Consider the following 26376-nt stretch of genomic DNA (forward strand, 5'->3'; position numbering starts at 1 on the left):
CAAAGCAGTGCCCTTGGCTCCGCAGCAACAAGACGAATCGTCGCTTGTCACTCAAGCAAGCAAACCGCAGAGCTTCTTCGTTTGGTTTTATCCCGTACTACTAACGCACGCACGCACGCACGCACGAACGCATGTGCCGCACCGCGTTCGCGGTGGAGAGCGCGCGCATGCATGCACAAACCAACAAACGGAACAGCCAGGACCAGCGCAGTTGCAGCACTCTATCCATCTATCTATGCAATCAACGCGGGCCTCCTCCTCCTTCGCCGCGAGCCCCGTTCCGCCCTCACGTGGATTCTGCAACCCCCTTCCTTCCAGCAGCTGTCACCACGGACGCCACGCCAGTGCCGAGCTCGCGGTTTCCGTTCGCCCGTCCTGAAACCCATGCGCCCGCCCGCTCGCGTCACCGACAGGCGGGGCCGGCGCGCGGTAGGACCAAGCTGTCAGCTGGTGAGGAAACCTGCCGTTTGTTGTGCCGCAGCTGGTGACCGTTCACGGCCGCGAATCGCAGGCCCAACACGCCAGCCGCTAGGGCCGTCCGTATCACCCACCCCTCGTGTAAAAGCCGCCGTCGTCGCCGTCTCGGCTCGCGGCCATTTCCTCGGCCTGACCCCGTGCGTTTACCCCACACAGAGTACACTCCAACTCCAGTCCAGTCCAGCCCACTGCCGCTTCTGCCCGCCCATCGTACCGTCGCCCGCCCCGATCCCGGCCGCCGCCATGTCGTCGGCGGTCGCGTCCCCCGCGTCCTTCCTCGCGCTCGCGTCCGCCTCGCCCGGGAGATCATCACGGAGGAGGGCGAGGGTGGGCGCGTCGCCAACCCGCGCTGGGGCCGGCAGGCTGCAATGGCGGCCGTCGCCGCTGCAGCGCACGGCTCGCGACGGAGCGGTGGCCGCGCGCGCCGCCGGGATCGACGACGCCGCGCCCGGTAGGCAGCCCCGCGCTCGCCGCTATGGCGCCGCCACCAAGGTAGCCAGTTAGTTAGTTATGACAAGTTATTATGGCGCGTGCGCCTCGAGATCATCGTCGTCTCGCACACGAATTGTTTCTATATATATATAACGCACGCGCGCGTGTGCAGGTCGCGGATCCCGTCAAGACGCTCGATCGCGACGCCGCGGAAGGTGGTGGGCCGTCCCCGCCGGCACCGAGGCAGGACGCCGCCCGTCTGCCGAGTAAGAACGGCACGCTGATCAACGGTGAGAACAAACCTACCGGCGGCGGTGGCGCGACTAAAGACAGCGGGCTGCCCACACCCGCACGCGCGCCCCATCTGTCAATCCAGAACAGAGTACCGGTGAACGGTGAAAACAAACATAAGGTCGCCTCGCCGCCGACCAGCATAGTGGATGTCGCGTCTCCGGGTTCCGCAGCTAACATTTCCATCAGTAACAAGGTGCCGCCGTCCGTTGTCCCAGCCAAGAAGACGCCGCCGTCGTCCGTTTTCCCGGCCAAGAAGGCGCCGCCGTCGTCCGTTGTCCCGGCCAAGAAGACGCTGCCGTCGTCCGGCTCAAATTTTGTGTCCTCGGCCTCTGCTCCCAGGCTGGACACTGTCAGCGATGTGGAACTTGCACAGAAGAAGGATGCGCTGATTGTCAAAGAAGCTCCAAAACCAAAGGCTCTTTCGGCCCCTGCAGCCCCCGCTGTACAAGAAGACCTTTGGGATTTCAAGAAATACATTGGTTTCGAGGAGCCCGTGGAGGCCAAGGATGATGGCTCGGCTGTTGCAGATGATGCGGGTTCCTTTGAACATCACCAGAATCATGATTCCGGACCTTTGGCAGGGGAGAACGTCATGAACGTGGTCGTCGTTGCTGCTGAATGTTCTCCCTGGTGCAAAACAGGTATGGGCATTGCCTTTTCAGTCTCTCTCTCTCTCTCTCTTTCTGTTGTTCATCAAACTTTGCTTGAATCACTCATAAGAACAAACATTGTGATTCATAGGTGGTCTTGGAGATGTTGCGGGTGCTTTGCCCAAGGCTTTGGCTAAGAGAGGACATCGTGTTATGGTACTACATGCTTTCATTTAACTCTGTTGAGTCCATATGTTCGAATAATAACAGTGAGTAGTATATAATGTTATTGAGTGCAAGACATGAAAGTGTTCTTCTGCTATATAATAGTACTGCCTCCATTCCTAAATATAAGTCTTTTTATAGATTTCATCACAAACTACATACGGATGTATATAAACATACTTTAGAGAGTAGATCCACTCATTTGGATCCGTATGTAGTCCGTAGTATAATATCTAAAAGGACTTATACTCCCTCTGTACCTAAATACTTGCTGTTGAAGAACACTAATACAAGTACCCTGGCTACAAGTATTATGGTATAGAGGGGGTATTAAGGAACGGAGGAAGCATTTCATAGCCAACCCTGGAGGTTAGGTTGCTGGGGGCCTACTGGGTGGGGGAGGGGGTTTGAAACAAGTGGTGGTTAGCAGCCGGATTTCACAAAGAAGGAATGAATGTCGGGTACCGATAGGCCGTTTGGCTTGACGTCGGGTTTACCTGCCCTGTAGATCCGAATAAGTAGTTCCTATCCTTAATTAAGTACAAAAATCGCCAGTGTCCGTGTGTGTATTTATAGTACTCCCTCCCCTCCTTTTTACTCCGCATATTATATTTGAATCAAGTCAAACTTTATAAAGTTTGACCAAATATATATTAAAAAATATCAACATCTACAATATCAAATATACATATCATGAAACTACCTTTCGTAATGAATCTAACAATATTAATTTGACATTGTGAATGTTGATACATGTTTATATAAATTTGGTTAAAGTAGAGATACTTTGACTTCGGACAAAGCTAATATGCAGACTAAAAAGGACCGGAGGGAGTACTGGATGATCAATTTATCAACATTTCCAACTAATGGTTGCTACCATATTCACTGTAATTGTTAGTGAACAGTAGATGTTTGTAATGTAGATGATGGCTAAATGTATGTTGTCAAGCTCTCATTTCAATGCAATTTTATCGGGAGCTAGTTTTGGGGTTTGGTTAGAGCGACCAAAACCACAGAATTTTGGGAGTTGGCTTGTGATAGAGGGTTTTGGGGAGTTAACTTTCAGGATTCAGTTAGAGACGCTCTTACTAATTCTAGTAAAGAAGTCGACTATTTTTTGCAGTCATCCCAATTATTCTGTAGAAACTAAAAGTAGAAAATAGTTATGGCATCGTATAAACCATATATTATTCAAAATCTAGAATCATGGACTTGGCTAGACTTTGATGAACTGAAATTTTAAATTTGATGATAATTGAGAAATTATCCTTTCTATCTTAGGTTGTGGTACCAAGGTATGGGGACTATGAGGAAGCCTACGATGTCGGAGTCCGAAAATACTACAAGGCTGCTGGACAGGTAAGTAAAAATACAATCAAAGGGGGGCTGAAATTTTAATGCTTATTATCATAACAAATAAATTTAAGTTTTTTTTTTGTCATGCAGGATATGGAAGTGAATTATTTCCATGCTTATATCGATGGAGTGGATTTTGTGTTCATTGACGCTCCTCTCTTCCGACACCGTCAGCAAGACATTTATGGGGGCAGCAGACAGGTTAATCTTCTATATGTTGGTGTTTGATTGCACTGATAAACTGATAACAAGCCAAAGCCTACTGACTGGCATATGATTACACATTTTTATTTTTCAGGAAATTATGAAGCGCATGATTTTGTTCTGCAAGGCCGCTGTCGAGGTATCCTCTTCAACTCAATTGACAACCTATTAGCACTATACAGTTACGTGTATGCATGCATTTCAACAGAATCGTAATCTCTTGTGAAGTGCATACTACTAACAGTTCAATACCTTACGCATTTGGTCAAGAGTTCATGCTTTAACTTATTATAATCTATTGTACTGATGAACAATCTTGGTAATCCTTGTTACTTCATCATCTTTACGTTTCCATGTTCGGTTCACCGTGCATTGATTCTGGAAATAGCATTTCCACCTGCCACAGACAATAGTTTATACTCCTACTTTCATCCAATGTAGATATTTTTCACACTTGACATATCATCCCATTAAATATTATTGGTCCATTTTATTTCTCCATAATTTGCAGGTTCCTTGGCACGTTCCATGCGGCGGTGTCCCTTACGGGGATGGAAATCTGGTCTTCATTGCAAATGATTGGCACACGGCACTCCTGCCTGTCTATCTGAAAGCATATTACAGGGACCATGGTTTGATGCAATACAGTCGCTCCGTTATGGTGATACATAACATCGCTCACCAGGTTCCTTTTGTCCTAATCTTGAATTTTCTCTAGTCCCTACTATTTATTCCACCTTGTTTGACGAAACTAAACAGGTTACACAATTATGATGGCTTATGAAAGTTATAGAGGTAAATGCACCAGTGCTGCTTGAACTTGCCACGCATGTTCACTTTGGTGCTCGCAGCTGTAGAATACGAAAAACTGGTGCAAAAACGTAGCTGTTGTGTGCATTACGGTGCATTTTTCTTCTGTATGCGTAAAATGTTGCATATGTGACATTGTATTTTCATATATTCCCTCCGTTTCAAAATAAGTGACTCAACTATGTACTGACTCTAGTTTTAGTCATTTATTTTGGGACGAAGGAAGTAGCTGTTAGGGCATCTCCTAAGCAGACCCTCAAACCTTCTTTATATGTTCGGATCACAGTGTCCGAACCACTTTTACAATCCAACGGGACCTTAGGGCATCTCCAACGCCAACCAGTAAATAGACAACGCAAATGTTTGTTTTTATATCCGGACGTGGTCAGCGTACATGATGCGGAAAGGAGCCATCCATGTTCGAAAATTAATCCGGTTGCGATGAAAGGGACTATGCATGTGGTGGGATGTTATGGTGTGGTGTCTCGTTGGGAGGAGAGAGAGAAGAGGGAGACCATGCATGTGTAGAGAGAGAAAAGTGAGGAGGACCACGTAGGGGCTTTTTATTGGCCAATTGCATGTCCAGACTCCATAGTCCCCCCCCCCCCCGCGCGTGCGTTTAGTTCCAATTTCCCGAAAAACAGACGTCCGGCCACTTCACGGATAGATAAGGGTCCCATCGGATGGCAAAAGTTGACACAAGTGGTCCGGACACCACAATCTGGACATAGACTGGATCTTTGAGGGTCTCCTTTGAGGATGCCCTTATATGTCCGCTTATTAGTCTGGATGAACGGATTCTGGTATCCTAGCAACTAACGGGGGGGGTGCTTTGGCGGAGTCCGGACATCCACTTGACCAACCAAAAGTAACCACGTGCTCCTCCTCTCTTTTCTCTCTCTTCATGTGTGTGTCCCCTCTCTTCTCTCTCCTCCCAACGAGACCACATCACAAAATCACACCACATGCATGCCCCCTTCTCCTCTCTCTCTCCTCCTAACATGATTAATTTAGGAATAACATTGGAATGACCGGCTCCTGCATCATCTCCGCGGACCATGCCAGAACTAAAAAGAGGGCATTTGCGGTATTCGTTTGTGGGTCAGCATTGGAGATGCCCTCAGACCTTGTCTATGCTGCATTGGGCCCACTCTATTTCTCTCTATGACATGTGAGCCTCGCTTGTCAGCTTATGACATAAATAAATGGAAATTTATAATAGCAATGGTGGCCTCGATCTTGAACATGGGACCTTGCAGGTATGCAACTAGCCAATGCGCCCTGCTATAAATCCCCTATGCACTTCATTGTCTTATTTGTGTGTGTGAGGGTGGGGGGTGTATTCTTATATCCTTTGCTCGAAGGCTATCATTGGCGAGCGAGCGCTGTTGGGTCTCCATCGGCACCAACATCATCCACGACCCCATCCAACTCTTCCTAAACGAGCCCGCCTCCAGCCTCAACTCGGCCAACGCCTTCATGGCGGCCCAGATGCTCCGCACCATCACCCGAAGTGGAAACATCATTGTCATGATCATCCACAATCCTGGTGCGTGAATCCCCAACATCCTCGGATAGAAAGCGCACCCCTCCTGCCGTTTCCCCCTCCTACCCAACCATGGCTTAATAACCCCTGGAGTTGCACAAGTTGCAACCATCGCCTATGTCGCTCCACAAAGCCCGACCTAGCCGGACCGTTATAGAAGCTTGCCTTTGGAGCCCATTCATCCCCGAACATCCTCTTCCTTCCCCATACACTATGCTGCCATCGCATATCGGCCTCTCCTCTCCACCTTCTCCCGCTCTGGCCATTTTCCCCACCGTGAAGCTGCAATCCATGGCGAGCTGCCGTGGCTATTCCCCAATTGCTTGCACTGGGAGGTCCTCCTCGAAGCCCAGCACCTTTCCCCCCTCGCCAATTGCAAGTTGCGGAGCCCCTCACGAGCTCCCTACATCGGCCAGAGTCGCCTACCACTTACCACTTGACTCTGATGCAGACCTTGTTCTCGTGGCCTTGGCGGCATCTCCTCGGCCTCCCATTCCATACATGGCCTAGTGAGGATCATCGCAAGTTCATTCATGCGATTCGAATCGTCATAGAACTAACGCCGGAAAGGTCATCCCAGCGGCATCGCGTTATTCCCCTGTTTTCCCCAAGCTGCATCGCATCATAATATAAGATGGACTTGTTTGTTTCCCTAGGCATCGCCATGTTCAATGGCATGGGCTTAACCTTAGGTCACATGTTCGAACCCCCACGCGCACATAATTTATTTGCGATTTCTTTCTCATGACTACTGACAAGTGGGCCCACACGCCATACTAAGCCCTTTCTTTCTCCTGCCTGCTGTTAAGTGGGACCGGCACACCATACTTAGCGAGAGAGAGAGAGAGAGAACATGGGCTTGTTGGTGCCACGTTGGCAAACCAGGTCGGCAGTCTTAACAGCTACAAACAGAGGATATGGTGTCACGTCAGTGTAGAGAGCGTATATGAATGAAAAGTACACTGTATTGCACGCAAGGGCCAAGTTTTGCACCAGTTTCCTGTATTCTACTCCCTCCGGTCCTTTTTAGTCTGCATATTAGCTTTGTCCGAAGTCAAAGTATCTCTACTTTGACCAAATTTATAGAAACATGTATCAACATTCACAATGTCAAATTAATATTGTTAGATTCATTACGAAAGGTAGTTTCATGATATGTATATTTGATATTGTAGATGTTGATATTTTTTAATATATATTTGGTCAAACTTTGTAAAGTTTGACTTGATCCAAATATAATATGCGGAGTAAAAAGGAGCGGAGGGAGTACAAAAGCGAGCACCAAAGTGAACATGGCGAGTCCATTCTTTTCTGGATAGAAGCTACGGCCGGGACATTGCCAATTGCCCAATTCGGTGCCGAACCATATTAAATCGGCAAGGTCAGTTGCTTGGGCTATGACTACTAGTTGTTGGATCAGGGACATAAAGGAACCCATAAACATTGCAATGTTCATTCAGATTCTTAACATTTGGGAGACGCTTCGTGATTTCCATCTCCCCCGGATCAGAGAGACACTTGGCCGTGGTCACTGAATTCCTCAGGTCGCTTCTCCTCTAAATCCGCATATGTAGCCCACTTCAATGACTTGCCTTTGGTCCAGCTAATAAAGCCATTTGGCACTCTCGGCCCCCCTTGCGTTGCAAATTTTTCATATGGCTCGCTCTGAGGATTTGGATTGCGGACAGACGCGCTAGACAAGGTCTTCCCCACAATGATGAACATTGTGTTCTTTGCTCCGCCCTTCCAGAAAACATTGATCATCTTCTTGCCGGTTGTGCCACTTCAAACATCATATGGCGCAGAATGCTTGGTTGGATTGATCTCTCCATGGAAGCCCCAGCCATAGATGACTCGTTCTCCTAATGGTGGGTTTCAGCTAGTAAGAGGGTGCTATCTTTGGACAAGAAGAAGTTGCATAATTTGGTCGTCTTGATTGGAAGAAATACAGCAAGGCGACCAAATTATGCAACTCGACCAAATTCTCTCAATCAAGTTATTAGCCGGATCAAATGTGATGCGTTCTACTGGTACAATGCCCTGGCTAGTTGCTTTGCGTCACGTTTTAGCTAGGCCGCTTGCCATCACGCTCTGCACTAAACGCTTGGCTCGCTTTTGGTCAATTTGTGTTATTGTTGTTATGTGTTTTTAGTTATGTAGCATGATCTTTCTGAACTGTACGTTTTCTCCTCTATAATGATCACATGCAGTTCTCCTGCATGGTTTGGAAAAAAAAAAAGCAATCATACGTGGCAAGTTTAAGCACTACTGGTGCATTTACCTCAAAAATATATATTACAACACTGACATGCCGAGTTGACTCAATAACACCACAAGTGTTTGAACTTGGCAAGAAAAATCAGTTTGGTGTTTAAAATTTGCGGCATACACTGAATTGGTTACAGAACTTGGCTTGGACGTGCATCTACGATGCTAATCACATTTTGCATACATATACCGTGTTGATAAGGCACGCCAACCTGACGTGGGACCCAATTTCAATGACATGAAAGGACGTGCGATCTGGATTCTTGTGAATAACACCCTAATGAACAAGATATGGGTCTTAAATGGACTACAATGACCACGGTTCAAATTTTCCTTGGTCGTGTTTTTAATTCATATATACCATTATAATTCATATTACTATTGAAATTACATAATCTTTCTTAAATAATGGTTATATATATTTTGGAATTATATTAACAATATTTTATGTAATAATATTTCTCGTAAAGTAAGTACATGAATATTTACCTTAATGCATGAATACAGCCAAAAAATACATGAATATTTTTCTGAATACATTTGCAATGTATGATATTTATTATAATTTGCAAAAATTATTATACTCCCTCCGTTCCAAAATAAGTGTCTTGAGCGTAGTACAATTTTGTACTAGAGCTAGTACAAAGTTGAGACAGTTATTTTGGGACGGAGGGAGTACATCATAAATATCATTTTAACTATAGAAATATTTCTAAAAAATAGTTCAATATTTGATAGGATGAGATTGACGTTCTTTCAAATAAGAACCTTTTTCAGAATTACATGATCATTATTTTAGATAAAAATATTTTTAGAATTGCATGAACATTATTTTAAATAACAATAATTAGGTGAAGATTATCTTAAATATTTTTCTTATAGTTATAAGAACATTTTCTTAAACAAGTTAATTTATTTGTATGTATAATATTTTTTACATATTCTTACAAAGTGCTATGAAAACTAAGAAAACTAACATGTGGTGACTGCACGCCATTTAAGGCCTATGTGCGTGCTTGAGTATATAATAAGTGATATGTGGTGTGATAGCTAGCCTGTTCGAGCTGGTGTTGAAGGTCGTATATTTGAACCTGGCAGTGCTTAATTTTACCTTCTCATTTCCCTTTGTTGCATTGTGTTCGGGCGGGTGGGGCTCAATTGTTATAGTCACCTTTTAGGATTATTTTAAGAAAAAATGAGAGTTTTTTTATGAAAAAGGTAAAATATCAGGGTGTTTTTATAAAAAATCAGGCCACATGTCCATCTTCGCCTTCCGTTCAGTGACATTAGATCCCACGCCATGTTGGCGCGCCTCGTCAACATGTTATATGCATACAAAACATGACTAGCACTGTAGATGCGCGCCCATGCCAAGTTTTGTCACCGATTCGATGTATGCCGCAATTTTTAGCATCAAACTGATTTTTCTTGCCAAATTCAGACACCTAGGATGTAATTGACTCTGCCGAGTTACATGCTTTGGTCAGTTATTCCTTTCTTCCTTACCCCGTTGGGCTAATTATTTCTCTTGATTGATGTTGTATATGCAGGGCCGTGGCCCTGTAGATGAATTCCCGTTCACCGAGTTGCCTGAGCACTACCTGGAACACTTCAGACTGTACGACCCCGTCGGCGGTGAGCACGCCAACTACTTCGCCGCCGGCCTGAAGATGGCGGACCAGGTTGTCGTCGTGAGCCCCGGGTACCTGTGGGAGCTGAAGACGGTGGAGGGCGGCTGGGGGCTTCACGACATCATACGGCAGAACGACTGGAAGACCCGCGGCATCGTGAACGGCATCGACAACATGGAGTGGAACCCTGAGGTGGACGTCCACCTGAAGTCGGACGGCTACACCAACTTCTCCCTGAAGACGCTGGACTCCGGCAAGCGGCAGTGCAAGGAGGCCCTGCAGCGCGAGCTGGGGCTGCAGGTCCGCGGCGACGTGCCGCTGCTCGGGTTCATCGGGCGGCTGGACGGGCAGAAGGGCGTGGAGATCATCGCGGACGCGATGCCCTGGATCGTGAGCCAGGACGTGCAGCTGGTGATGCTGGGCACGGGGCGCCACGACCTGGAGAGCATGCTGCAGCACTTCGAGCGGGAGCACCACGACAAGGTGCGCGGGTGGGTGGGGTTCTCCGTGCGCCTGGCGCACCGGATCACGGCGGGCGCCGACGCGCTCCTCATGCCCTCCCGGTTCGAGCCGTGCGGGCTGAACCAGCTCTACGCGATGGCCTACGGCACCATCCCTGTCGTGCACGCCGTCGGCGGCCTGAGGGATACCGTGCCGCCGTTCGACCCCTTCAACCACTCCGGGCTCGGGTGGACGTTCGACCGCGCCGAGGCGCACAAGCTGATCGAGGCGCTCGGGCACTGCCTCCGCACCTACCGGGACCACAAGGAGAGCTGGAGGGGCCTCCAGGAGCGCGGCATGTCGCAGGACTTCAGCTGGGAACATGCCGCCAAGCTCTACGAGGACGTCCTCGTCCAGGCCAAGTACCAGTGGTGAACGCTGCTACCCGGTCCAGCCCCGCATGCGTGCATGAGAGGATGGAAATGCGCATTGCGCACTTGCAGATTTGGCGCATGCAGGAACGTGCCGTCCTTCTTGATGGGAACGCCGGCATCCGCGAGGTTGAGACGCTGATTCCGATCTGGTCCGTCGCAGAGTAGAGTGAAACGCTCCTTGTTGCAGGTATATGGGAATGTTTTTTTTTTCCTTTTTTTTTTTTGCGAGGGAGGTATATGGGAATGTTAACTTGGTATTGTAATGTGGTATGCTGTGTGCATTATTACATCGGTTGTTGTTGCTTATTCTTGCTAGCTAAGTCGGAGGCCAAGAGCGAAAGCTAGCTCACATGTCTGATGTATGCAAGTGACATGGTTGGTTTGGTTGTGCAGTGCAAACGGCAGGAATGGGAAGTGAATTCCTCCCTGCTTAAATTAACACTTTCAGTAATAATCAGTCAGTTAAAAACAAGATCACTTCCATTGGAAGTGAACAAGAAAACCAAAATCACACACAGTATGGATTCATACGTGTGTTACATTATTAATTCATTTGTTATTGTCATGAATACCTTGATGATGACTATTATCTTTATGTTCACTAGACCCTTAGTTCTCACAGATATGGAGAAACCCATGTATGTGTATGAGCTGAATGCCGAAATGATATATACTTTTGCTTCGGTAGATCCCCTGAACATATTGACGACTTGGATTTCTCTATACCCCGTATATGGTCTTGTTGAATCTTATTTTTGTTTTTTCTATCCGTTCTTTTTTACTTTTTATTTTTTTTCTTTTTCAAAAAATGCTCACGCTTATTAAATTTTATTCAAAATTTTCAAAAATGTTCACCTTTTAATTTTTTATTCATAAAGTACAAATATTTGCTTTTTATAAGATTGTATAGATAAGTAAAAAATAGTTTGTATCTTTCAAAATTGCTAATGTCTTAACACATACTCTCTCCGTTCCTAAATATAAGTCTTTAAAGAGGTTTCACTAGTGGACTACATACGAATGTATATAGACATAGTTTAGAGTGTAGATTCATTTATTTTGCTTCATATGTAGATTCCTAGTGAAATATCTTAAAAGACTTATATTTAGGAACGGAGGGAGTACATATTTTAAATAGAGCAAATTGTTTTAAGACTTTTTCACCGTAAAAGGGTAGAAAATGCATAAAATGTTATAACTCAAATAAATTTATCTTAGATGCTTGGCATAGTGAAACTATTGTGTGCAAAAAAATTGGGTCCGTTTTATTTATGTGAAGAAAAAGTGCATCCAGACTTGTCCTACCGGCCTACACGAACCATCACATTTTTTCATGGGCTCTAATGATCATAACAGGGAGACATGCCATTTTTTTATTTTCTGATATTCCGTGCATTTTCTATGATTTTTCATGTAAAAACACGCAGAAACAATTATCGAATGTGACACAACGTGTGTTTGGTCATCGATTTAGTTCAAATTTTATGTGGGACACTTGGATGGGCATTCACACGTAGCTGCAAAAGTTGGATAGATTTCACGCATGTATGCATATACACCATGTGCAACCCATGGGTGTCGGTACGGGCGGAAGGAGTGTTATAATGCGATGATGTTTCTCCTCTTCATCAAACGGACCTAACTTTTTTTCACGCGCTCTAATGATCATCACAAGGAGACACACCAATTTTTTTTTATTTTCCGACATTCCATGCATTTTCTATGATTTTTCATACGAAAACACGCAAAAGCAGTAACCGGACGTGATGCAACGTGCGTTTGGTCATCGATTTCATACAATTTTTGGGTGAGACACTTGGATGGGAATTCACATGTGGCTACAAAAGTTGGGTACATTTCATGCATGTATGCATGTACATCATGTGCAAACCACGGGTGTCGGTATGGGCGAAAGGGGTGTTATAACGCGATGATGTTTCTCCTCTTCATCAAACAAAGACAACTTTTTTCACACGCTTTAATGATCATCACAAGGAGGCACATCGATTTTTTTTATTTCCCGACATTCCGTGTATTTTCTATGATTTTCTATACGAAAACACGCAAAAACAGGTGACAGACGTGACGCAACGTGTGTTTGGTCACCGATTTCGTTCAAATTTTGCGTGGAAAACTTGGATGGGCATTCATACGTGGCTGCAAAAGTTGGGTCGTTTTCATGCATGTATGCATGTATTGTGCAAATCACAGGTGTTTGTACAGGCGGAAGGGGTGTTATAATGCGACGATGTTTCTCCTCTTCATCAAACGGACCCAAGTTTTTTCACACGTTCTAATGATCATCAGAAGGAGGCACGCCAAAGTTTTTTTCGACATTCCGTGCAGTTTCTATGATTTTTCATGCAAAAACACGCAAAAACAGTTGCCGGACGGGACGCGACGTGTGTTTGGTCACCGATTTCGTTTAAATTTGCGTAGTACACTAGCATGGGCATTCACACGTAGCTGCAAAACATGGGTAGATTTCATGCATGTATGCATGTACATCATGTCCAAACCACTGGTAACGGTATGGGCAGAAGGGGTGTTATAATGCGATGATGTTTCTCCTTTTCATCAAATGGACCCAACTTGTTTTCACGTGCTCTAATGATCATCACAAGGAGGCACACCAATTTTTTTTTCGACATTCCGTGTATTTCTATGATTTTCCATGCGAAAACACGCAAAAACAATTGCCGGACGTGACGCAACGTGTGTTCGATCATCGATTTCGTTCAAATTTTGCGTGGGACACTTGGATGGACAGTCACACGTGGTTGCAAAAGTTGGATAGATTTAATGCATGTATGCATGTATATCATGTGCAAATCACGGATGTCGGTACGAGCGGAAGGGGTGTTATAATGCGATGATGTTTCTCCTCTTCATCAAACAGACTCAAGTTTTGTTTCCCGCGCTGTAATTATCATCACAAGGAGGCACGCCAATTTTTTTATTTTCTCACATTCTATGCATTTTCTATGATTTTCCATGTGAAAACACGCAAAAATAGTTGTCGGACGTGACTCGATGTGCGTTTGGTCACAAATTTTGTTCAAATTTGCGTGGAACACTTGGATGGGCATTCACATGTGGCTGCAAAAGTTGGGTAGATTTCATGCTTGTACGGATGTACATTATGTGCAAACCACGGGTGTTGGTACGAGCGGAAGGGGTCTTATAATCCAAAAGTTGAGCTTTTCGAAGCGTAGCTTCTCATGGGTTCCTGCAAGCTCTCTATGATCTTTTAGAGTAGTCTCATGAGCTAACTTAAGAGTTTTTAATTCTTGAGTTAGTCATTTAACTTCTTTCTCGTCATCATCATTCGACTTCTCTTGATTAGTATGATAATTAACAAGTTCATTTTCATTGCAATCACTAGTTTTATCAAAGAGCAGGTCATTTTCTCCTAACAAGTCATCCTCATCACTATTAAAATCAAGATACTTAGGGTGTGATACCTTGGGGCCTTTAGCCATGAAGCAGTTTCTGAACCCCTCGTTTGGTGAGTCAAATAGGTCATAGGAGTTCGAGGAAACAAGTGCAATGCCGAAAACACCTTCATCTTGACTATAGCCGAAGTTGGAGTGATAGCTTCTCTCGGAGTGGTGATCAGACTCGAAGCCACAAACCCATTCACCAACATGAGCTTGATGTCTTCTTCTTGAGCTGCTCTTGGTGTATTTGTCCTTCTTCTCCGATTCCTTTCCTCTCTGTGAATGTCTTCGTTCATACTGATCTTCTCTACTCCTTCTCTCTCTGAGAGGTGACTCATCTCTTGAGCTTCGTCTTCGAGGTGACTCTTCTCTTTGTTTGTAGGGAGCCGATCACTCATTGGATTAGTGTCCGAGCTTCCCACAATTGTAGCAATTTCAGTCACGAACGGACGAATGCTTCTCATGATGTCTTGAGCTTGAGCTTCTCTCTTTGCCTCTACTCTTGTAGACCTGGTTGAATTTTCTAACCATGAGACTTATCTCTTCATCAGTGACAAGACTGTCCTTTCAAGTAGCGGGGGCATCACATTAAGCTTTTTAAGCACCGCTTGACTTGTTGTGCAGCTCATCTTTGTCCTTGAGTGACATCTCATGAGCAACAATCCTACCAGTGGCTTCAGTTGGCTTGAGATATTTGTAGTTTGGCATCATTTGGATCAATGTGCACAGTGCGTCATACTTGCCATCGAGAGCTCTAAGTATCTTGATGATGAATTTGTGGGTCATCTCTTCGCTTCCTAAGCCGACAATCTCATTGGTGATGAGAGCTAGCCTAGAGTACATTTCAGCAACACCTTCACCGTCCTTCATCTTGAATTTGTCAAGATGACTTTGAAGCACATCCAACTTAGATTCTCTAAAAGAATCAGTACCTTCGTGTATATCAACCAAAGTATCCCAAATTTCTTTTGCATTCTCAAGTCGGCTGATTTTGTTGAATTCTTCGGGGCATAGACAGTTGAAGATGATGTCGCAGGCTTGAGCATTGAGTTGCAAAATCTCCAGTTCATTAACTGTCGCATCACGATCAGGTTCATGTCCTTCTCCGAAGAAGTTACCTGGCACACCAACACGAATAATATCCCAAACATGAGGATTAAAACCAAGAATATGCATTTTCATCAACCTAGCTCATGATGCCACTGTTGGGGAACGTTGCATGAGAAACAAAAAATTCCTACGCACACGAAGACCTATCATGGTGATGATCATCTACGAGAGGGAGATCAGATCTACATACCCTTGTAGATCGCTAGGGGGGAAGCGTTACGAAACACGGTTGATGTAGTGGAACGTCTTCGCGATCCAAATTCCCGCCGTCCCATGATCCATCCCGATCTAGCACCGAACGGACGACACCTCCGCGTTCAGCACACGTACAACTCGATGACGATCTCCGCCTTCTTAATCCAACAAGAGAGATGGGGAAGTAGATGAGTTCTTCGGCAGCGTGATGGCGCACCGGTGATGGTGGTGATCTATTCCTGCAGGGCTTTGCCTAAGCACCGCAGAAATCCGATCTAGAGGAGAACTACAAACTAGAGGAGAGGGTTGCACGTGGCTGAAATTGTGTCTCAAAAACCCTCAAACCTCTAGTATATATAGGAGGAGGGAGGAGGCAGCCTTGCCCACCAAGGGAAACCCCTTGGGATCGGCCAAACCAAAGGAGGGAGGAGTCCTCCTCCAATCCTACTTGGATTAGGACTCCTTCCCAAATTGTCCACCTCTTTTGGATTTTCCACCTTTTTCCACATGGGCTTTATTTGGTTGAATAGACAACACACTAAGAGCTATTGCGCCACCATCAAGTCCATGTGGCCCTCTTGGGGAGTGGTGGGCCCCCGGTACCCATTCGTCACTCCCGCTATACTCTCGGCAATGCCCGAAATTCTTCCGGAATCCAAATATCAACTTCCTATATATCAATCTTCGTTTCCGCACCATTCCGGAACTCCTCGTGACTTCCGGGATCTCATTCAGGACTTCGAACAAAACTTTGGTCACCAGCACCTATAACTCAACAATACCGAAATGTCACCGAACCTTAATGTGCAGACCCTGCGGGTTCGAGAACTCTGCAAACATGATCTGAGACACTCCCCGATCAATAACCAATAGCGCGACCTGGATGTCCATATTGGCTCCTTCATATTCTACGAAGATCTCTATCGGTTGAACCTCTGTGTCAAGGATTCAGTTAATCCCGTATGCTGTTCCCTTTGTCCTTCGGTATGTTACTTGCCCGAGATTCGATCGTCGGTATCTCCATACCTAGTTCAATCCCGTTACCGGCAAGTCTCTTTACTCGTTCCGTAATACAAGATCCCGTGACTAACTCCTTATTCACATTGCTTGCAAGGCTTATCATGATGTTGTATTACCGAGTGGGCCCCGAGATACCTCTCCGTCCCACAGAGTGACAAATCCCAGTCTTGATCCATGCCAACCCAACACACACCTTCGGAGATAACTGTAGAGCACCTTTATAGTCACCCAGTAACGTTACGACATTTGATACACACAAGATATTCCTCCGATGTCCGGGAGTTGCATGATTTCATGGTCATAGGAACAGATACATTGACATGCAGAAAACAGTAGCAACAAACTGACACGATCATATGCTACGTTTATAGTTTGGGTCTTGTCCATCAAATCATTCTCCTAATGATGTGATCCTGTTATCAAGTGACAACTCTTGTCTATGGCAAGGAAACCTTGACCATCTTTGATCAACGAGCTAGTTAACTAGAGGCTCACTAGGGACAATGTGTTGTCTATGTATCCACACATGTATTTGAGTTTCCAATCAATACATTTCTAGCATGGATAATAAACGATTATTATGAGCAAGGAAATATAATAATAACCAATTATTATTGCCTCTTGGGCATATTTCCAACACTTCGTGCGCAAGAGCCGACGAACTCCTCGTCCGCACACGGCAGTGCCCCACGCACAAGGAACCAGCGGACTCTGCGTCCGCGCCCGGCAGCGCTTCGCGCGCAAGAGCCGACGGATTCCTCGTCCGCACCTTGTCGTGTTTCGACACCGTCATTTTCTACGACAACAACAAAAAGCCTCTCCACGACTCTTCGAGTCCCGCGGAGGCTCGGAAGCTACTGTCGGGGGGATAACCCCGGGTAGGCTAAAGGAGACGATACAACGTTTTAAAAAACATCGCAGGAATTGCCCCCGATACGCCATCCCCCGTGAATAACAAAGATAATCGTAGGAGTGAAGACATAAGACCGTCCGGCTGGAGCCTGCTGGCTCCCGACTGCTGACTACCGACTGCAGTGTGCCCGCTAGACCCGTCCGGCTGGAGTCTGCTAGCTGTCAGTTGCTGGCTGTCGATTGCAGGCCGTCTGACTCAAACCTGTCCGGCTGCAGCCTGCCGGTTGGAGACCTGTCCGACTGGAGACCTGCCCGACTGGAACCCGTCCGGCTGGAAACCTGTCCGGGTGGAGCCCAGCGAGGTCAGCTGCAGTGTCCCATGAGACACGACGGGAGGATGTTGCAGCGTGCATCACTGCGCCCCATCAGTCCAGTCTGCATCACTGCGCACCGGTCACCTCCAACAGTAAAGTTAGGCCATGCAGCCCCCCTCACCCATCATGTCCAACACTAAAAGTTAGGTCTCGTAGGCCACCCTTTATCCTTTGGGCACCCCTTTATAAGGTGACCCATGGATCCAGTCCACGGGAGAGAGCCACACACAGAGACACACATGCATAGGAGGGGGAGGATTCTCCCTGGCTCCCCCATTCTCCCGTTCCCCACTCTCGAGGAGAAGAGGAGAGCTTTCATCCTCCTTCTTTTTCCTCCAGACAGCTTAAGGAGCATCATGTACAACCATATGCTTTCCACAAATATCATACATGCAGGAATAGGGGTGTTACCTCCACACGAGAGCCCCGAACCTGAGTAAACCACCGCGTGCTGTTGCTCAACCCGTTTCGGATCTCTATGGCGGCTTTGCTCTCACCTCTCTAGGCCACCCCTGACATTTGCCATGCGAAAATAGCACGACACATATTAGACATCTCTTTTAACACAACCCGCGCAACATGCAGGCATCATCTAGTTCAAAGAGTAAGAGAACCTTGGGAGAAAATGAAGAGTGTAAAACAATCCTCTTTTACCGCAAAGCCACAATATAATTTGCCGCATCACAAGAACTGAACTCGAAATTCTCCAACAATTCCATGAACAAAAACGCTTTAAAATGATGCCATGGGTTCCTCGACCTTTCTCAGCAAAGGAAAAAAAAACTGCTAGCCAGATCCCCAAAAATGGGTGAGAGCGAATTTGCTTGTCCAGTAGCGCAACACGAGCAGCACGACGGGGCGCATCCAATTCGGGAGGTGGAAAAGCTCTCGTCGTGCACGTGCAGGCGCGCAACCACTCCTCGAACCGTGCTTGCGCCGGTTCCGGTTGCCGGTGGGTGGACGGTGCCGGTGCCCATCGACCAGACGACCACAACGGCCACAAAACCGGAAAAATCAAACGCCGATCACGACTCGACGACTTCCTCGGCTCCCACGCCCGGCATCTCCCCGGCGCTCGCCCACGAGCGCGACCTCCAGTTACGAGCGTGACAGGCGGGCTCCACGTCGGCGCGGCAACGCGAGTGCGGCGCAGGCCCCACACGTCATCCTCACAGGCCACCTAACGTACGGGAGCTTCCTCGGGAACTCCACTCGCCCATAGGCTTGGGCAAAAGCGCCCCCCCCCCCTTGCGCGCCGACGCGCACAAAAAGCAGCCTCAAAAGGCCGAAAGGAGGCACGCACGCAGTCGCATGGCCGGCGACGGCGAGGGGGGCGCCTTTGCAGCGGCGGCGAAGGCGGGGTGGCTCGACGGGTCTGGTGGCCTGCCGCTGCTGCGGTGGTGGCGCGCGTCAGGCGGCGGCGGCGAGCTGCTGCGTGGCTGGGACGCGGTGCGCGCCGGGGCTGTGGCGCCGGCGCTCGCGGCGGTGTCGGGCGCGTGCCTCGCCATGTCGGCCATGCTGCTCGCCGAGGCCGCTTTCATGGCCGCCGCCAGCCTCGTGCGGCGCCGCCCCGAGCGGCGGTACAGCGCGGGGCCGCTCGGCGCCCTGGGCGACGAGGACGAGGAGCGCGGCCTGCTCGGCTTCCCCATGGTGCTCGTCCAAATCCCCATGTACAACGAGAGGGAGGTACGCGTGGGTAGTCCTGTAATTTAATACCGTATAAAGTTTGCTGTTCGTGTACATATACACGTATACGTATATATTATACTACTACTTGGTTTCATCCTGTGAAAAAATGCACTATACCTCGATTTGCCTCTTGTGTTGGGTGCAGGTGTACAAGCTTTCGATTGGAGCAGCGTGTGGGCTGTCGTGGCCGTCGGATAGGGTCATCGTACAGGTTCTGGACGATTCCACTGATCCAACGATCAAGGTAAAAAGGCCTATTGCGCGTTGAATCAGTAGTACTATAGCGCTGTATATGTCGACATTTGGAAAGTAGGCCTTTCCAATTCATGGCTATCAAAAAATGTGGCAGACTTATGCAAAATTCGAGACATTTTGGGAAGGGTACTAGCTTTCTTTTCCATAACAGAGACTGGATGAACTGGATGACCGGGAGAGGATACCTGTTGCAGCAGTTTATAGACGAGATAAATACACTGTGAGTGCCTTAACTTGTCCGACGCGGTCACTTTGGTTCCTAAAGCTGTAAAATATGCAAAATCGATGCCGTAACTTGTCCTTCCGTTCAAATACAGTGCCTCCTTGCGTATTCAGCCGTATGTAGCACACAAGTGGCATGTCAGATTGTCGTGGCCCACATGTCAGTGGCTGGTGGCGCTCCGTGGTGATGTAATGTTGATTCTTTTACGGGGAACCCCCTGCAATTTAGTTTAAAGTCGCAAAAAAGCCCTTATTCTCCATGTATATGGTCAGTTCCCTCAATTCCCAAATCAAAAAAAGGAAATCCCTAATTCTATACACGCGACCACGGCGGCGGCGCCATCTTCTTCGATTCGTCCTTGGCCGACGTGGATCTAGACGAGGAGGACAGAAGGCCGGCGTAATTTCTTCCCCCCCCCTTCCTCCTTGCCGGTAGAGATGGCTGTATGCAACCACAACAAGCCTGAGCTCTTTCATGTCATCAAAAATCATGCCAACTTTAAAAGCCGCTGCTTTCAGGTCAGTAGATGGATTGAATGTGCTAAATTTGTGCCTAAGCTTGTCTCCTTCTTCTTTCGACAGGTTCAAATGGCTGTCATCTAAGGCATCTTCAAGAAGTTCACCTTCAAAGTCCTGCACAATCTCCTTCTCTCTATGATCATCAACATCTTTGTCTATATTGTTATCAAATAGATCATCATCACCTTCTGCTACTTCATAATCACTCTCATAAAAGTCCTCATCTGTTTCAACTTCTTCATTGGCATCATCTCCATGTTCTTCACTACTGTCATTTGCATCTTCAGCATCACTATCATCAGTCTCACAATTGCTATCTTCTTCCTCAAATTCCTGATTTGTAACATGTGAGCTACTGCCTTCACCAAATGACATAAATCTCTTTGCTTTCTTGTAGTTACATCTCATATGTCTTGGAATTTCTGGTTTGTCAAAGCTGGGTACATTTTCTTTACCCTTTGCCGACTTAACTGGAGTAATAACCCTTGGGAGCTCATGCATCCCCACTCCCAACACATCATCAGTGCTTACTAACTCTAGGGTGTCAGCATGATCTACCAGTAGGAGCAAGTTTTTGTGATCCACTGTTGCAGCAATCATAAGGACAATGTCTGCATCAGACGCAATCAACTGTAGGCCATCACACATAGAATTCCTAGGTTTGCTCCAGTACACATCAATCTTGGAGATTGCTCTATTATATCCCAATTGGAGAAGGAAATCGTCAATCCACAGAATTGACCAACTATCAGTGTCACAACCATCAAACCAATCGACTTCATGATCCATGTAGGTCATGTTGCTATCACTTCTACAGAAAAACCCTTTGTGATGGATCTCAACTCAGAACATTCCATCAAATTGTACTGCACAAATAAGAGAACTATCACTGCCACATATCCAAGATCATCCCCTTTAAAATAAAAAGTCCCCTCCTTGATAACCCCCCAAAAAACCCTAGCCCTATTACGCCTGAAAAGGGAGGAACAACAGAGAAATGAAGGTACTAACAATAGGAAGGAGGTCCCTCGCCTGGACGTCGACGACGCGGGCCATCCATCGCCGCGGCCGTCGCCGGTCGCCGTGCCGCACCTGCTTCGCCGCCGCCTTGCAATGATCGGGAGAAGAGGAGAGGGCACGAAGCGGTGCGACTCAGACAGAAGAAACAGGGGATTACGGGACCGTAAAAGAAAATCACCACGACGCGCCACCAGCCACTGACATGTGGGCCACAAAACTCTAACTTGCCACGTTTGCGCTACATACGACTTAATACGCGAGGATGCACTGTATTTGAACGGAGAGACAAGTTACATCACCGATTTTGCGTATTTTGCAACTTTAGGAACTAAAGTGACCGCGTCGGACAAGTTAAGGCACTCACAATGTATTTATCTCTTTATAGACACATGCAAACTTAGTTGACCCTTTGGGTAGAAATAAGTACTGTACATGCTTATTAGCTTGAGTTATTTGATTGGGCAGTGGTACTGATTTTGCTGTTGGCTTCTTGTGTGCTTTCAATAGGATCTGGTGGAGCTGGAATGCAAAATTTGGGCTAAGAAAGGCAAGAACGTGAAATATGAGGTCAGAAACAATCGGGAAGGATACAAGGCTGGTGCACTGAAAGAGGGGATGCTGCATGCTTATGTCCAACAGTGTGATTTCCTCGCTGTATTTGATGCCGATTTCCAACCGGAACCCGACTTCCTCGTGAGAACCATCCCATATCTCGCACGTAATCCACAAATTGCTCTTGTTCAAGCACGCTGGGAGTTTGGTAAGCCTGGAAAACGGTCAAGTTTACTCCCTCCGTTTTTATTTACTCTACATATTAGCTTTGACCTAAGTCAAACTTTATAAAGGTTGACCAAGTTTATAGAAAATAACATAAAATTTCACAATAACAAATATATATGATGTGAAAATATAATCAATGATGATTCTAATGGTATTGATTTGTCACTGTGGATGTTAATAATTTTATGTATAAACTTGCTCAAAGATTACAAAATTTGACTTGAGACAAAGCTAATATGTGGAGTAAATAAAAACAAAGGGTGTACCTTGATTATGAGTTCATCTGGTTAGCATTACAATCCTCTGACAATGCTACTAGCAAATCTGTAATCCACCCTGCTGTAGTAAGTAACATGGCACCAATCTTGTGTTATGAAGGAGATGAACAAAACAACCACTGCATGTCCATGTTAAGTAAGGCTGACAATAAGAACCGCCAAACTGGAGAAAAAAGGATAAAATCTGACTATATTTTGTAAAGGAAATATAACAATAGACTTTTTATGGTGCACAACAAGTTACATTAACCGAGTAGGATTTATCTGTCTGATGCATCTCTTGTTCCAATTGACAGGAAACTTGCTGACTGGCATTTTGGGACGATTTTGCAGTTAATCCCAATGAATGCTTGATGACAAGGATACAAAAGATGACACTAGATTATCACTTTAAAGTAGAGCAGGAGGCAGGTTCATCTACCTTTGCCTTCTTTGGTTTTAATGGTATAACAGCCAGCTTTCCTATTATCAATTCAACCTTTCACAACCCTGTAGGATTAATTATTTAACTCCAGGAACTGCTTGTTTTAAAAACTTCAGGAACTGCTGGGGTATGGAGAATTTCTGCCATCAAAGAAGCTGGAGGCTGGGACGATCGAACCACAGTTGAAGACATGGATTTGGCAGTCAGAGCAGGCTTGAAAGGATGGAAATTTGTCTATGTTGGCGATGTCAAGGTAGGGTAGTCATGTTACTAATGTGCTCATATTAATTCAATCTTCATGCCAAACTATATTGCTTATACGTTTTTACATTTGAAAAATAATTAACAATTCTAAAATAGAAAATAAGATGTAATCTTGAGAGAAGCAGGGTGGTTTGATTTTTTTTCTTCTAATGGCCAACTAACCTTGGTTGAGATCATCTTTACAATATTTTTACAATATTTTTACAGGTGATCTAACTCGATTATTACTGGAACACAGGTAAAAAGTGAACTACCAAGCAATCTGAAGGCATATCGCCGCCAACAACACCGTTGGACATGTGGGGCAGCAAATTTATTCCGAAAGATGGGAGCAGAGATATTGCTTACTAAGGTAATCCTGCTTGTTATGTTAGTACACACAATCAAGTAGTGTTTGCATGAAACAAATCTAGTGATGTTATGATTCATGATAGGTGATATATTTTGGTCTCGTATGCATGAGCATCGAGCCGGGGGTTCCTTTATGTAATAAAAATATATGCATGAGCTTGAAATTTATTTTTGCAGACGTTTCATGCATAATCTGAACATATGATTAAATCATTACTCTTATGTTTCCTTTTCGGTGTTTATCTGACATCATCTAGATGCTGAGCAGGAGGTGTCACTTTGGTGGAAGCTTTATTTGCTATACAGCTTCTTCTTGGTGAGGAAGGTTGTTGCTCATGTGGTACCTTTCGTGCTGTACTGTGTAGTGATCCCATTTTCGGTGCTAATTCCTGAGATCAAAATTCCTGCTTGGGGGGTGGTTTATATTCCGACAGCAATAACAGTCCTATACGCCGTCCGAAATCCAAGGTTTGATGCTTTCAGAAGAGCCTGTTAATTAGCATGAATATGTCGATGCCAGGTAGGAAATGTTGGCTCCTAACTCGCTGTTTTGCAGTTCTATCCACTTCATACCATTCTGGATCCTCTTTGAGAATGTCATGTCTTTTCACCGAACAAAGGCAACGTTCATCGGTTTGCTAGAGTTGGGAAGCGTAAACGAGTGGGTGGTCACGGAGAAGCTTGGCAGTGCCAGCAATACAAAGCCCGTGCCTCAGATACTTGAGAGGCCTCGCTGCAGGTTTTGGGACAGGTAAAAGATAACTGAACCTGTGTACCTCCAAGTGTCATAGATATCTTTTCCATACAATCCAAGAATAGATAGGGCTCCACTATCAAAAGATAACGGAACAAACATAAAACAGCGTCTTGGCGCAACAAAAGAAACTAGAAAGTAGGGTTTTTTATCTTACAAGGGGGAAAACCAACCCAGCAGAAGAGAGAATTTTATCTTACAAAGGGAAAACCACACCCCAAACATCAGCACACGCAGGTGCACACCCCATTCATATCATCCGAGAAGCTGAGTCTTTTAGTCCTCATCCATTGCTTGGGTCACATTTCTTGCATCTTCGTCATCGTTATCACCAGTTCCTCCAGCAATCATCAGAGTAGCCTCTCCTCGCTCCCTTCTTCCATCATCATGATCCTCCAGCGTCGTCCTTTGAAGAGCAGCAGCACCTTGTTCCAGCATTGCACGATCACCATCATTCTAGAGCGCTGCACAATAGTATAGTTTATAAAGGACACAGCATAACAAATAAATTCAGCATGTGATCTACTAACTAGCTTAAATTTAAAACAAGCTCTATTTCTGAGCTTCCAAAGTGTCCAGCACAAGGCAGCCAAGCCAACAATTTGCAGGTTTCTACTATAACAAAGGCAGATGTTGTGGAATCCACCAAAAGTACTGGGAGAAGCACCCAGGTCTATCCCCAGCACCAATAGTTTTACTCACAATACTGCAGACATATTTGGCAGCAGAGCAACCAAAGAAAAGATGATTTCTGGTTTATTATCACGGCAGAAGCGACACAAAGGGTCCCCTGCCCACTTTCTTTTAATCATGTTGTCTGTCGTGGCAATGGCATTATGCCATATAAGCCACAACCAAAATTTAATTTTCAAAGGCAGCTGCTTTCCAGAGATGTCTAAATGATCTATCAGGACCAGCATCAGAAAGGTGATTATACATTGACTTAACAATGAATTTCTTTTTACTGGTTCATTGCCAACTAGGGTTATCATTTTCCAGAGGCTTGTCACTGCACCATTTGTGTCACCAAAAGTCAGTTTGTTTTCCATCGTCAACCTTCATCTTTCTCCCTATGATATACACATCTTTCATCTTGATAAGATCAGCCCAACATGGTGAATCATTCACTGTACTATGAAGTTGATATATGCCTCCATCATTTTTTTTTCTCACTATCTTCTGCCACAAACCTTCTCTAGATTCAAGATTCCACCACTGCTTACATAGTAAGCTGACATTAAATCTTTCCAAATTACGAATAGCCAGCCCACCTTTCTTCTTGGGTGTGCACACCACTAGCCACCTAACCATATATGATATTTTTTTGTTTTTTTACTGGATCCCTACCTTTCTGAAATTCTGATATGGCGAAGGTTATGTTGAACTTGCATCCAAAATTCTGAAATGTTATCATTTTCATGCTCTTGCAGATGGACCGTGTCAGAACTTCTGTTTGCTGTGTTCCTTTTCGTTTGCGCAACCTACAACTTGGTGTATGGAAGCGACTTCTATTTCATCTACATATATCTACAGGCTATAACATTTATCATTGTCGGCACTGGTTTCTGCGGAACCTCTAACTCATAGCAACCATAACAACTGATCCAACCACAGGAACTATATCTTGACTGTAGGCATGATGTAACAATCGTGTTTTCCAGGGAATATTTCCTATGTAATAACCTCATTTCTTTCGCCCTGAATGGCATCAGGCGAAGCGCAACTGCCTTTGAGAAACAATACGTTGACGACACGATTCTCTTCATGGAGCATGATGTGGAGAAAGCCAGAAACATGAAACTCATTTTATGCTTATTTGAACAGCTATCTGGTTTGAAGATAAACTTTAATAAAAGTGAATTGTTCTGCTTTGAAAAGGCCAAAGATGAACAAGATACTTACAAAAAATTGTTCGGGTGCGAATGTGGGAATTTACTATTCAGTTATTTGGGTATTGCTATTCACCACCGTAAGCTATCGAATAAGGAGTGGAAATGTATCGGGGATTGATTTGAAAAAAAGTTAAGCTGCAGGAAGGGCAAGCTATTATCCTATGGGGGTAGGCTCATACTGGTTAACTCAGTGTTAACGAGTATGCCGATGTTCCTCCTTTCTTTT

At 45.7% G+C, this 26376-nt stretch overlaps 2 protein-coding genes across 2 annotated transcripts; both read left to right on the forward strand.

Moving 5' to 3' along the window:
- Positions 1-369: 369 nt before the first annotated feature.
- LOC123412130 (soluble starch synthase 2-2, chloroplastic/amyloplastic-like) lies at positions 370-11017 on the forward strand. The gene is made up of 8 exons (XM_045105077.1): positions 370-969; positions 1082-1844; positions 1945-2009; positions 3303-3380; positions 3468-3578; positions 3676-3720; positions 4093-4266; positions 9756-11017. Exons 1-8 carry the CDS (start codon positions 385-387, stop codon positions 10710-10712), a joined length of 2778 nt encoding a protein of 925 aa, XP_044961012.1. The 5' UTR covers positions 370-384; the 3' UTR covers positions 10713-11017.
- Positions 11018-19278: 8261 nt separating this feature from the next.
- Positions 19279-26135, forward strand: LOC123411370 (probable glucomannan 4-beta-mannosyltransferase 3). Its single transcript, XM_045104304.1, has 10 exons — positions 19279-19388; positions 19537-19635; positions 19798-19866; positions 21915-22167; positions 22799-22909; positions 23006-23142; positions 23392-23505; positions 23773-23972; positions 24061-24255; positions 25689-26135. Exons 1-10 carry the CDS (start codon positions 19350-19352, stop codon positions 25843-25845), a joined length of 1374 nt encoding a protein of 457 aa, XP_044960239.1. The 5' UTR covers positions 19279-19349; the 3' UTR covers positions 25846-26135.
- The last annotated feature ends 241 nt before the right edge of the window (positions 26136-26376 follow it).

This window comes from Hordeum vulgare, chromosome 7H (genome assembly GCF_904849725.1).
Source record: "Hordeum vulgare subsp. vulgare chromosome 7H, MorexV3_pseudomolecules_assembly, whole genome shotgun sequence".
Taxonomy (NCBI): Eukaryota; Viridiplantae; Streptophyta; class Magnoliopsida; order Poales; family Poaceae; genus Hordeum; species Hordeum vulgare.